Source organism: Rhea americana, unplaced genomic scaffold, assembly GCF_003343005.1.
Source record: "Rhea americana isolate MKP2758 unplaced genomic scaffold, rheAme1 scaffold_46, whole genome shotgun sequence".
Classification (NCBI taxonomy): Eukaryota; Metazoa; Chordata; class Aves; order Rheiformes; family Rheidae; genus Rhea; species Rhea americana.
The window spans coordinates 5,201,421-5,215,327 of record NW_028186601.1 but is presented as its reverse complement, the minus strand read 5'-3'; the positions used below and the strand labels follow the sequence as shown (position 1 = coordinate 5,215,327).

At 35.5% G+C, this 13,907-nt stretch overlaps 1 protein-coding gene across 1 annotated transcript in view; it reads right to left on the bottom strand.

Moving 5' to 3' along the window:
- Positions 1-969: 969 nt before the first annotated feature.
- Positions 970-13,907, bottom strand: part of UBR5 (ubiquitin protein ligase E3 component n-recognin 5) — a 72,492-nt gene continuing 59,554 nt past the window's right edge. Inside the window, exons 46-60 of the mRNA XM_085316249.1 lie at positions 13,411-13,631; positions 10,929-11,049; positions 10,704-10,802; positions 10,153-10,396; positions 9,450-9,561; positions 8,802-8,946; positions 8,424-8,554; positions 7,817-7,877; positions 7,351-7,526; positions 6,745-6,829; positions 5,401-5,556; positions 4,890-5,003; positions 3,641-3,785; positions 2,704-2,789; positions 970-1,593 (exon numbers count right to left, since the gene is read on the bottom strand). Of these exons, the coding sequence (XP_085172375.1) occupies positions 1,381-1,593; positions 2,704-2,789; positions 3,641-3,785; positions 4,890-5,003; positions 5,401-5,556; positions 6,745-6,829; positions 7,351-7,526; positions 7,817-7,877; positions 8,424-8,554; positions 8,802-8,946; positions 9,450-9,561; positions 10,153-10,396; positions 10,704-10,802; positions 10,929-11,049; positions 13,411-13,631 (2,109 nt within the window). The 3' untranslated portion in view covers positions 970-1,380. The remainder of the gene's footprint in view (positions 1,594-2,703; positions 2,790-3,640; positions 3,786-4,889; positions 5,004-5,400; positions 5,557-6,744; positions 6,830-7,350; positions 7,527-7,816; positions 7,878-8,423; positions 8,555-8,801; positions 8,947-9,449; positions 9,562-10,152; positions 10,397-10,703; positions 10,803-10,928; positions 11,050-13,410; positions 13,632-13,907) is intronic.

Sequence of the window (13,907 nt, the reverse complement as noted above, 5' to 3'; positions counted from 1 at the left end):
AAAAAAGCTCCTTCCTTTATCAATCACTTCCTAGCTCTCAAAAAACAAAACCAAAAAATCCACCACCCTCATGTATTAGGGAAAGCAAGTCCTAGGTTATGCTCAAAGACTGCCCTCCCCAAAACCAACCACTTTAAAAGGGAACATACAGTAGAACCCACTACAATGCAGTTAAAATTTTATTCTAGCCTAAGGACCTTAAGGTTTTTCAGAGCAAGGCACYTTCCCTTCAAACCAATTCTGTGAAAAGAAGGTGTTGCCTGGCCCATTTCATTCAGGATTCTCTGCTAACTGTAAAATGTGGGCTGAATGTCTTCCGCAGGTCAATTTTTCAGTTATAAAATTCAGATTTTTCATGAACTACTGTGTTTGGTGTATGATGTTAGCTAAAGTATAAATGGCTAAATAAATAAAAACTATTGTTTCTTCGATATGACTTGGTATTTTGTCTGTAATTTCTTTATTAAAAAACTGTAACAAGATACTTAAAAAAGGCTAGATACAAAAGAAGTTAAGCTGCTCACGAACATTAAAGTTTTCCAAAATGTATCTTCAATATCATGATCTTATAAACATTTTACAGTTACCAGAAAGTGCCCAGGCTGAGTTTACATAGTTAAGATAACGTAATACAAGTGTCTGGTTAGAACTGGTAGTGGAACAATCTCCTGACTGTCTGTTCACTGAAATAGGGATACAAAAAAGGTTGATTGTGAACTATGAAATACTGTGCATTGGCCTCATCATATGTACAAAAAAACCCCCACTAAGGTACAGATTACATGCAAAATATTAGTGATGGTATCTGATGTGCCAGAGTTCAATGCAACCAGAAAAAAAATTGCAATGAAAGTGGTTTCATAAGTGAATGATCCCAAGTCTGAGATCTGAGTTGCCAGGAACTTTTTACAAGTTCAATATACATGATACACAACTGCAGCCAACCACAAATTAAACACCATAAAAAAGTTAAAATAAAACACAGAACATACTTAATTTTTTATTTCGAAATTCCCTACTCCCTCTATACAAGAACCTTTGCTGAAACACTTTCCACAAAGGCAGCAGTGAATTTTCAGAACATTTTACATATTTTCCCTCAGCAAAAAGATAAATCACAGTGTAAATTATATTGTTCTGCTGTCATCTTTGGCTGGGGTTAGGCCAAGGAGTTATTGACTAGCAAACTGTTACAATCAGATATTGCTAGTGCTCCTTCAGCCTTTACGTTRCAAATTTAGTACAGGAATGTTTGCATTTTATCTTTAAAGTACCACCAGGGGTATGACAGCATTAACTTTCATAAACTTTTATAGACAAATGGAAAAATCTACAAAACTTAGCTAGTAATATTACACAGCAATACACACTTTTTATACTCTACACAAAACCAAAATTCTTGGTCTTAATGGCGAGTAACAATTTCTGTTTCAAAATCTGCTTAGAGGAATAGAGCGGGACATAAAGGCGAGAAATGCAAGTGTTTGCTGTAGGAAGATGTTGGTCATCTGGTGGTCTTATTGTGATTGAAGGCATAGGTTGGAATCCTTCCTCACTGGCAGGCAATGATGGACTTGATGTCCAAAAGTAAACCTGAGAAAAGACAACAAGATTTAAAATTTTGCAGGCTTATAAGAACTCACATTGCATACAGACAGATCACCATTGTGGCATAGGTGAAAGAATAGTCACAGTATGTTTGATCATATAGTCCCTTTGATACATCAACTGAACTTGGTGGTTATGCTACATGCTTTTGTAATAGATTTCCTCATTTCCTTTCCTCAGCTGCTGATTATATTATGTATTTCTATCAAAAACAGAACTCAAAATGATCCCATATCAAGAAATCCTCAGTAGACTGTAATGCTCCCAATTAATCTGGGAACAGGGTAATTACCATTAACACAAATTACACCAGAATTTTTTTTTTCCAAACTAGTCAGTGTCTACAGAATATATTACTTGTACAGACAGAAGTCACCATTGGAGAGTATTTTGTCATTTCGTGTGAAATACTGACTTGCAGAGTAGAGTCACTACCAAAGTGTAACCGCAAATATTCCTTAAGAAATACGCTCTAGATTTTCCACTTTTCAGATTAGTCCTTGCTTCCTTTTAGCCAACAGAGATAAAGCCTTAAGTAGCAGGAAGCTGAATAGTTTTAAGAAGTGAATGCACAAAATTTATAGGCAGGTTTTCCAAAAATAAAATCTCCTTGCTCTTTTATGCTTCTCATCAGCTTTTTCGTGAAGTGCCTTGAGAAGGAGGAGATAATATCGTTATTGGTATCTTACAGAGAGGACACAGCTGTGAAGTCATTGCCCTCAGAATACACAGAAGCCAAGAGCAGCTGATCCAGGAAGGGAATTCAGCCTCAAAACCCTACTAGCTTACAACACAGTTGACTAACCCCCAGTAACTCTGCTTAAGAGCTACTACGCCTAGACTGTAAAYAGCTGTAATTCATAACAGATTTGTGAATACAGGTAAGGACACACCACATTCATTTTCAGTTGCAAGTATGTCTAGGATTCACACAGTATGTTTCCAGAACAGAAAGTCTAATCAATCACAACTTCCTTGCTCTGACACTTTACCTTTCACATATAAAGTCTCTGTATGCAAACATATTTAAAACAGTAACGATACAAAACCAAAAACAGTTCTTTCACACATTTTCACAGTGAAAGAATAACTTACTAGATCTTGCCTTTCTGTCATACTCATCTTCTCCACTATGGACCAAAACCAACGCTTGAACTGCAAAAGCTTCTCAGCATTTTCTCCTGCAGAAAACAAAAATACATATAACTCGGTTGGTACACTGGACAATAAATATTTAGAGATATGTTAAAAAAAAAAAAAAAAAAAAAAGAAGTACTGTAAAAGTTGAGTCTCAGCTACAATCTCTCTTCTTAAAGCCTGACTGAACTAGTTTGGTCTCCAGTAAAACTAATATAAACACTTTTGAATGTAAAGGCCAATGACATGAATCAGGACAAATCGCACCCCCCCCCATCCAAAAAAGCCTAATAGCAGCTAATGTAGTTCTAAAATTATTTAATCATATTTCAATCATAGAATCATAGAATCAGTAAGGTTGGAAGGGACCTCTGGAGATCATCTAGTCCAACCTCCCTGCTCAGCAGGGTCACCTACAGCATGTTAGACAGGGTGGCATCCAGGCAGGCCTTGAAGATCTCCACAGAAGGAGACTCCACCACCTCTCTGGGCAACCTGGTCCAGTGCTCCGTCACTCTCACAGGGAAGAAATTCCCCCTCACGGTCAGGAGGAACTTCCTGTGCTTCAATTTCTGCCCATTGCCTCTTTCATATTTATAATTTTACAGTTAGGTTAAAACTTACAGAAGGAAAGACATGCTACCAATAACACAACCCTCATATTTAATGTTAAATGATACCAAAGTTGGAAAGTGTGTTTTCCTACATGCACCTTGCCCCTCCCAGCTGAAGATAAATATTTTTCAAATGTGTCTAAAAAGCAGCAAGAATTTTATTATGACTTTCAGTGAGTTAAGTGAAGTCAATTTGGAGACAGTTTAATGCTGTTAACTCTACTCAACACAGCACAATTATCTCTGCAACTCTGTTTCTAAATGAGTAAATTATTTCATACCTGACTCATCATTGAAAGAGGTGAAGCTGATTAGCATTTGCACATTTACTTCACCACAGCCATTTACCAGAAGTCTGAAATCTTCTGCTGTTAAATCTTCTAATGAATTCTTTGGAAGTACATCCAGGAGACCCTTCCTCATTGCCTTAAATGAAAACCACAAGATCTACATTGTAGCCACATCTCTTTCAGATTAATCTAAAATGCATTATTGAAGTTCCATATGAAATCCCCTATCAACTCATTTGTAATTCATTATCCCCCTAGCTGCTCTTTTCTTTCTAAGCTTTACYATCCAAGATGCAAATTCTCTGGAACAGAGAACTGCATCAATCTGAGGTCTGAAAAATACTGTGTTAAGCCATGGGTCAGTATTAGGCATACAAAAGAAAGCAGTAACTGTATGAATTCATATTCTACCAACCAATAGGAGCAGAAGCAAATGCACTTCCTGTTGCTGAAAAGTTCAGATACATTGCTGAGTTACATCTGATTACATTTTATCTGATAATTACAAAAATGCATCTCTCATATTACCATTACTCAGAACTGCAGCAGGAAACCAAGGTCAGCAGAAATGACCTAGTTTGAACATAGTATCACATGACAGAAATCTAGCTGCAAATTAAGCAGTTCTAAGCATTGAACTTTTACAAACTAACCAAAAACATCCTTTTTTCTGTAATTTTCACTTAAAAATGGCTTCAAAAAGCAAATTTAATATAATTTAATATAGTTTTACGGTCAAACAATTAAAAAAAGAACAAAAATGTATGCATCATAACTGATTTTTTCTTTTAAAGCAAGGATACAATCAACTCAGAAGTCCAAGGTGATTTATGTAAATATTCTGGGATTTGTTTTTAATCTTTTTTTATAAAGTTAAAAAAAAGTCAAAGGTGACAAAGAGCTCTTATGACAAAGTAGCTGCTAAACACAATACAAAAATCTTCAGAGGATGCCTATTATTTAAGCTCAAGAAATGAACATATGTACTTTGCCAATGACATTGAAAGATTACTTCTTTTAAACTCATTCCATAAAACAGAATTTATTCAAATACTTCTCTTCACAGTACTGCATAAACAGCTGTACAATCAAAAAAAAGTTGGGAAATTAGGAAGTCTTTTTAACCAGGCCATCAGACTTCTAAAAGAACCTAATTAGCAATATAACCATGAGGAAAACAATTACAGACTGGAATTACTGGTGGAGTGGAGGGTTGTTTGGTTTTAAACCAAAGACTTACATGCAGAGGTTGTTCTGCTACTACCAACATTCGGTGTTCTGCATATTTCCGGACATATTCGTAAACATTCTGAGGAGTGACTGGTATATTTACACCATTTGAAATTAGTTCAACCTATGGCAAAGCAACAAGAACCATTTTAAAAGGAAAAAAAGCAACAAGTAAATGAGATTATTATAACAGATATGATATGTTAAATAGTGATTTCTAACTTAATAATGCTCTTTTCACTCCAAAAACAAGCAAAATTTATTCCTAATCCTACTACTATTGGTTGGCTTTAGAGATTCTTTAGAATCAGCTATGCTGTCCCAGCTTTATCATTGGCTCTACATCACATTCAAGGAAAAATATCTCACAATTCAATGGCTAAAGAAACTTCCTCACATTGAATACAGACAGGGTAGAACACTAGCTTTGGCACCGCAGAAGAGCCTGGATTACATGTACACTACCACATGCTTAAGTTGCCAAACTCCTAAACCACCTAGACAAGTTTAGCTCTACTTACCTGCCCTCCACCCTCCTCCTTACACAGGTCTATTGCAAATGCTAAATCCATTGCTGCAAACACTGCATCAGCATCTGTACTCTGGGAAGCGAGGATAAGCTGCCGAAGGCTTTCATACATAACTGGATCAAAAAAGGCAAAATCATGCCAGTTCACCTAAAAAAATAGAGAGAGAGATATTTGAAACATACCACTTGTTTAAGAATATATTCAAAATTATACAAACTGTGCCTAATACATACACACTAATATAAGGCATTGCATTACACACAATGAAGCATATAAACACTTGGAAACAATGCCAGCCCAACTCCTACATTCAGCCTGCTTTTGAATGTTCATAATCAAAATACTGGATTGAAGTACATTAGCAGAATATAAACAGACCTGTAAAGCCTTTTCTGCTATAAAGTGCACAGCAGAGGTTATAGAAGCTGTCTAAAAATCCTGTTAAATTTCTGTGTATCACTTAAATCAGTACAGATTTGATGAACTTYGACTGAAGTTGGAAATAATTTGCCTCAGTGCTCYGAAACACTGAAAGTATGTTCCCTTCCAATTTCAACATACAGCAGCAGTATGTGTCTGAAGACTGAGGGCCCAGTAGTTGTACATTACAGCTTCCAAGACTTAGATTGCCAATGTCTACTTTTTGCTGTTTTCTGAAGTTCCTTGTTCCTATGCCCTTTATCAGACAGAATGGAAAGCCCACCATTCCTTTCCAAACAAAATGTTCTTTCATGTACCCAACTTTTAAATGCAAGAAATATACATTCAAGAAAAGCCTGAAGGAAAGCGTGCAGATGGAATCTTTTTTGAAAGATATCAGGGAATATTTSAAGGCATACCTTTTTACCATTAATCCCTTCTCATGAAAGATCACACAGAAGTTGGATAACTGGCTAYGTGATCAGCATTGATTTTAAGAAAGAACCAGCAATAACAAATGTAGTTTTAAGTCTGTTACATGAGACAGAACTCACGATATTACTAACTAACGTACGAAGCATTTGCTACATAACCAGCGCTTATTGGGGGGGAGGGAATCCTGAAGTGTTTTGGCCAAAAATTTAGGTAATTATTGCTCTGAGTTAAATTATGCCTACACCTAAGACAAAATTTAATTATAGCTTAATTCTGTGAGTTCTCTCAAATACTGTGAAAAATGCCTCTGGGTAAGCTGAGATGCCATTTTCCACTACTTTCTAATGATATCTCTCTGAAGTCTTCAGTCTCAGGAAGGAATAGAAAGGGGTCAATATGCTGCTTCTGAAGAGATTCAAAGGCTAACCGATTACAACACTTCCAGTGGATCAATGCAGTTAAAATCTATGTTCAACTTACTTTTCTTCCAAGAAGAACTTTGATTACGTGTCTATTTAACGTGATGGGACATAGTTCATTCTGCAACAAGCACAACCCTAGAATTCTGAAAATAAAGGTTTGKTTTTTTGATTTGCTATAACACAAATTACATTAGAGATCTAGCAAACTTACATTAAAAAAGCCAGACTATTCTAAGAAATAAGTTGCAACTAGTTTTCCAACYCCCCAAAAGTGAATTACTGTTATACATCATTTCACTATATAGTGTTATCCCACATCATCATTTGTCAAAGAAAAGTGGTAATTCTCTTTTCCCTCTCCCATCAGTAAGATAGAACTAAGCATCAACTTCTTCCTCAAATYCACTTCCAAAGATCATTTACTACAGTATAAAACTTGCAGATTGTAAACTTGCAGAGAGTGAAAAAAGATAAACTGAAAATTTAACAGGAAGAGAAACCTCAAACAGCTATATACAAATTCCCCACTGGATAGCTCCAGGTGAGAAATAAAGAATATATACAGAGTAAATAAATTTTTTGTAGCTTGGATCTCTGACATTCTCCCGGGCATTTTGTATATTCACCTCCTACATTTTTTCAGAACAGTAAGTTAATAACATACCTGCCAATGTTTCTGAAACAATTCAGTCTTGCTTCTGTGTTTTTACCAGGTCTTGGTGTATAAAAGCCTCGTTTTCCAGGTTGGTAGAAGAGTGGTGCATTATCATCCCCATCATCTGTATCATCTAATTCCATATCTACTACACTGCGGCTGGAACCATGTCGCTTTCTATTTTCCTGTTTCAAAAGTCAAAATAGCAATTAACAAATCTACTTCTGGTGACTGACCAACATCAGCAAGCTCTTCACTACTAGCCCCAAAGGTTCAAGTTTCATTAGATAACAAGTCCAAAAATATTCCCTAATGATAATGTTTTATAATTGTGTTACTAATAAATTAAAGAGACAGATAACTAAGGAAACCTTTGTCCTGCATGATCAGATAAGGCTCTAGATGGTTAAGTTCTTTTAATTAACTGGTACAACTAAATCTTAAGTAACTTTCAATTGGTGAACAAATCCCTTACCTGCACTTTATCTGAAGAGTCTAGYAACCCAAGATCCAATATACTGTCAGCGCCATTCTCCCTTGACAGGGAAAGACAGGAGAAGAAAAGAAAAAAAAATGCAAATAAAAATTAATTTCACAGTAAGCAATTGTCATATCCTGGAAGCAGATGAATTCATTTAAAATATGTAAGTTCAATTTCTGAATCCTATGCATCGTAATAATTTGGAGATACTATTCCTTTATGCAACTGTATTCTTCACATTCCTYAATCACAGCAGCTACATAAGTATGCAAGCTATTTTAGTTTGGTTGTAAGAGCAGTTTTTGCTCATTTGGATTTTCAAGCCAATTAGAATTTTGATTTTACATTTGTATATAATAGCCAATGCATTCATGATTCTGGACTAGGCAGTAACCCTTGTTTCAAGGAGCTTACAATTCAGAAAGAAAAAGTAGACTATGTGGAAAAGAGGTGCGTTCTTGCTTTTGTAATGGGTCAAAAGTCATTTGTCCGAAGAAAAAGTCTACAACAAGGCAAGCTGGATGTGTCAAATGTATCACAGTTCAAGTGCCTTCCCGTAACATCAGTTTTCATCTGTTATCAGAAACTTTAATACTTTTACCTTCCGTGTGCAATAATGAGTTCCATGGCTTCATCAACTCTTGCTCGAAGGGAATCTTCACTAGCTAGTAGGAGAAGCAGCTGAGCAGGAGACAATTCCAACAACATTCCTGTGATTTTACTTGCAAAAGCCTGGTAGTAAAGAATTGAAATGTCTTACTATTCTTCCCCAGTTCATTTGGAATGTGTTAAGAAATGCTTCAAAAGCTAAATGATAAATTACAGAAATAAAATTTCAAGAAAATCCCAAAAGCTACTCCTACATATTCAAATATTTTACCTTAAGTTCATCAACAATGGACATAGAAAAATCATTTTTAAATGAAAAGAAGCCAGGACTAACTAATATCATTAAGTATGTTATATAGATGAGTCTTACCGGTTGCATTGCTTGTACTCGAGGGTAGAGCCTTTCTCCTAGGGCTTGTCTATGTGCTGGAAGAGGATCAGGATCATCACTAGGATTTCCTTCTGATGCTGGTCTAAAAGGCCGTGTGTCAATAGAAAGTTGTCTTCTAAAGTCCCTTAAAAAGTTACAGCAGTTTATACTAAATTCAAAGAAAATATGCAAAAATCCTCTGAAATAGTACCACTCACAACAAGATTTAAAACAGTATTAGCTTTTATGCTAGAGCAGTAGCATCTCTCATAGCTGCCTGGAGAGAATGATTCAGAAACAGAGAATCAAAATGGACCAGGAATTTTGCCACTAACAATATTTTGGAAACATCAGCCAGACATGCCATTAGCAATGGCCACGWCGTTTCTAAACCACCCAAGAATTTTACTCTAGTACACAAGTTTTTACTGCTGTTTTAGCTGACTGAGATAAAATCCACCAAAGATGAAATAAGCATAATTTTTCTTTAAAGATTTAAAGTGTATATTGAATTTCAGTTACCTTGTTACTTACTCTTGAAAGTGATATAAACTAGTACTTTAATTTAGGAAATGTAAGGATCTTTTCTGAAGATAACCAAGGMTATTTAACAAAACATCTCTGAAGAATTATAAATGGGTCACTTACCTATCCCTATCTCTCCGAGAACCAGCTCGTAAGCCACTACTTCTCCGCATTTCTCTCTCTCGCTCCCTCTCTCGATCTCTCTCCCCCCTATTTCGCAATCTCTGCATCAGACCTGAAGGAAGAGAGAACTCAGAAGCATACACACCTTCATACTTCTCTCTCCTACCTAAGTTTCAAAGCAAGGGGAACACACTTTTAGAAGATAGCTTGAAAAGTATTAATGAGACAGAACCACTTCACTTTAAGTAGTGGTTTGGGTTCAACCAAGCTTATGAGAGGAACCTAAAGTGCTCACAAGAACTTAAAATAGCAAGTCTTCAGAGTTCATATACGCAAGCAAAACCACTGAAATGTATTTGTGACAGTCTAGATGGAATAGTCATACTAAATGCACACACCTCCTAGCAAAAATGAGACAATTACTATCTGTTGTAAAGTATGAGGAGAAAGAGGCTCCAAAAAAGCCAAGAACAGCTAAAGCAGTCTCCTGTTCTGAGAAAAGCAAGAGCCTCTCGTTCCTAGGAATGAAAAAAAAGCACCTATTCACGCCCTCAGAGAACTAACATACACAGTTTTCTTAATTCTTGCAGTTTCGCTTGTTAGATCAGCACAGAAGTCAAACAACTGTAAACATTTCAATGTAAAAAAGCATCCAAGGCTTTTACAAACACTATCTGTAGATTAACTGCAACATAACACTTACTTGTATGGGTACCCTTGTTGGCATTCTGAATGCAATCTAGATTTGGCAGTTTCTCATTTGACAAAAAAGCCTGTGCAATAGCAGTATAAAAGCTTCGTGCTACACCGCTGCCTTCTCCAGGCTCATCCTTAAAAGTAACTTTTACTCTGTGTACAGCCATTGGAGTGGTAGCACACCTGCGACCAAAATGATTGTTGAGTTGCCTCATGGTTTGTTGAATTAGAAGATCTCTGTCCCGATCAACCTAATAAAAAAAAAAAAAAAAGCAAAATACAGTTTTCCTCTCTACCAATCATCATACTGAAAACAAAAATTTCAGTTCCACAGGAAATCACAAGGAAGTTGCTGGAAACTTCTGCATAGACACAGCAAATACAAATTAGAGTACAAAAAAAAACTATAACGTAATTACAAAACAGCTCATTAGTAAGCTTTAAAATGTCTGCTTGAGGACCCTGAAACACAGGTTCTCCTATCAASTTTGCAGTGTGTGATAGTTCAGCTTTTAATCAATACAAATTTGGAAAATAAAAGAAAAAAAATTATTTTACCTCCAACGTTAAATCTCTAGACTGCTGGTTTCTAAGCTTTTCCATCTCTCTGCGGAATTTTGATTCCTTTACTTCAAAGCCACCTAATTCAGTCAAGATCTTTAAATAAATAAATAAGTAAGTAAGTAAATAGATAGACAGATAGATAGATAAAATTCCAGAATAATGAGGGAGGGTCACATTTCATTTGTGAAAAGTATTGTCCTTACACTAGGAAATACATACCGATCCAGGCTCTGCTCCAACATCTTCCATGAACACTCTACCAAACAATTCTAAAGAAAGGCGCCAACGTCCCAGCAGCATGTCATGAGATATAACCATGCCCATGAAGCTACACTGTGGCCTAGCAGGAGAAAAAAAAGATAATCAAGCAGAAGTTAAATTTCAGCCACATTTTGTATACTTTTACTTTTACTTATCCTCTGCCTTCAAAATAAGTTCTGTTATTTCTGACGCCGGGAACTGGWATATGCAAGGACTTCTATGTGTAGAGCTCAAATGCCAACATTAATTTGTTGGTTATAAACTGTGTGAGATGTTAGTTTAAGATAACCTATAGATCACTGTCCAATATTGGTAAAACCAATAGACTTCTGCAAGAATTTCAACGTAAGGTGTTTTGAGACACAGCTAGGGTTTCCAGCTACAAATTGTACGGTTTTTGGTCAATGTTACTTAGCTTAATGCAAAAGGAATAGACTAATCAGATCTTGTAGAGTGACCTTAAATCTTTTAATGCCYCAGAGTTTGGCTAACTAAAAATGACTTTTGCTTACTGAGCATTAGCATATAGAAGAATCACTGACAACTTGATTTGCATTTAACCCTCCTCACACACACATGCGYGCACACACAGAAAAATAAGCCTAGCAGTCTAAACCTTTCTACATATACATACTGGAGTATTATTTCTATATAATACATGCTGGAGTCATTTTTTGATTTTCTTTCAATAAAACAAGCAAACTGACCTCACATCTTGCTAAGACATCTTCTCCAGATAGAAAAATYCATCCATTTAAACTATTGAAATTATTCAAATTTAGCAGCCTTCTAATACATTAACATCAGAACATTAGCTATGCTATCCCATATTTTCTATCTCAAGTGACAGAGGGAAAAGAAATTCTCTACGTGCCTTCCCTTTTTGTACGCAGAATTGCATTTTATTAGTTCCTTTTAACAGTACACCAGAACCTCGTACTGCCAGTCTAGTCTATTATGAACCCTAAAAGCTTATCAGAAATTCAGTGCTTTTCAGTACTATGCTATCCCAAATAACACATCTCAAATCCTGTAAACATAATTCCCTCTTCCTACAGCTATATTACTGTCTAAATGACTATTTTATCTTAATACTGATTCATGATTTTGCTTATTTTTGTACAATCTCCAAGTTTTAGCACTTACTTTATGTTTCCAAATATCAAAAACAATTTTTTAGCGTTTCTAKGGAGTGCTATGAGTACCTTTCATTCAGTGGAAGTTTTCAATTTACAAAGCATAGTCAGTATGTATATATTTTACACACACTTTATCTTATAAAGTGCATGAAATGTTTTGTATCAGAGTGTAATGAGGATCTAAAGTCTCAATTATTCACATGCACATAGGCATGTAKTTCTAGGGAAATCAAATAAGCTTTAATTTCATAGAACTAAACATCTTCTTTCCACAATAACTTGCCATTTGGAGTTATTTTTCCTTCCATTCTTATTTTTCCATTTTTCTTAATTAGAGAAGTCGAATGTGGGTTTGCTAACRTCAGTTCAAAGAGAGTATTAGTACAGCATTAGAACTACTCTAGAATTTCTCTTTTTGCAAAATTTATGGATGAACATCAGCAGGCCAGAAATCTTCCTAGCCAGCTACTTCAAGCCTCTTGTATACAAATTAAAAGAAAGATGCAGGTAATTTGCAGTTTAGAAAATGTTTATAGTCTATTAAAAGCAAAGAAGAGAGTCTAATCTACAGAAAACAATCTGCTTTTCATATACAAAAAGAAAAAAAAAAAAATACTTTTAGCAAGTTACTCCTCCCTACCCTCCCTGATAATATTCCTCTACAGTTTACATATGTATAYACAGTGTAAACAATTGAAATCAACATTTTTGTTTTTAGTTTAGTTTTCAGATGCAAGTGGCATGCCATTGACATAAATGTCATTACAGAACAACATAATCATTGCACAATAAATTTGTGGACAAAACCTGTGTGGAATAATAAGAAAAACAAAATTACATGAAACTGCTTAGTTTCAGCCAAACCACAAGTCTTGTTTCCAATAAGTTTTCTAAAAGCATGCAACTTTATTGCTACATGGAATTTACTATTATTCCTTCAATTAAGGCCTTCATTTTAAAAATCTCTAATTCAAAGTGAGAACAGTTCAGTCCCAAAATAAATAGCCAGCATCACAAAACACAGAGGTGGCAAGCTGTCAATTCCTACACTTGACTTAAGTCAAAGTTAGTCTGCAGCATGAAGTTAGGTAGTAAGACACACTGTAGTTTCAAAAACATCTTCTTTCAAGTCTATTCAAATGTTCRTTTTAACACCTACCAAATACTAGTGGCAAACTCAAACTAAATAAAACTAATTACCCTACCCCTCCCCAACACCAAATCCAAAAAACTTTCAAAGTCTCAAATATTCTTCTATCAGTTTGGCAATATTTTATAGCGTAATTTTTAACTCCAACTACCTGAAAGATGTGAGAGGTGGCCCTTCGCTTTCTGTCAGTCCAATCTCTGCCAACAAGCTGCTTTTCAGTTGTGCTGCAAGATCATGTGCTGAAGGCCCTGGCTTTGAACTCTCGGATTCTTCTGTAGGCACGTTTTGTTCCTCCCCTTCCTTCTTTTGCCGATTCTGCATGCTCATAACATTTTTTAAATTGGCTGCATAAGACATTTTAGTTGGAAGAACCTAAACAAAGAAGTAAAATTTAATTGCATTTTAAAATCATACTTTTGCTTTTTTGGGACATATAAAATTTTCAAACAACATAAAAATAAGCACTGTAACTGCTTTGTTAAAACACAATAATCTCAATGTTTCAGAATAGTTTTCCAAAGCAATATTCCTGTTTTGTGCTTGTATTTCATACTCATGCCATTTAATGTTTAGTCTATAGGCAAGTCAATTCTACTGGGCTGAGGATGTAATTATTTGTCATAAAAAGACTCAAGTATAATTGGTACA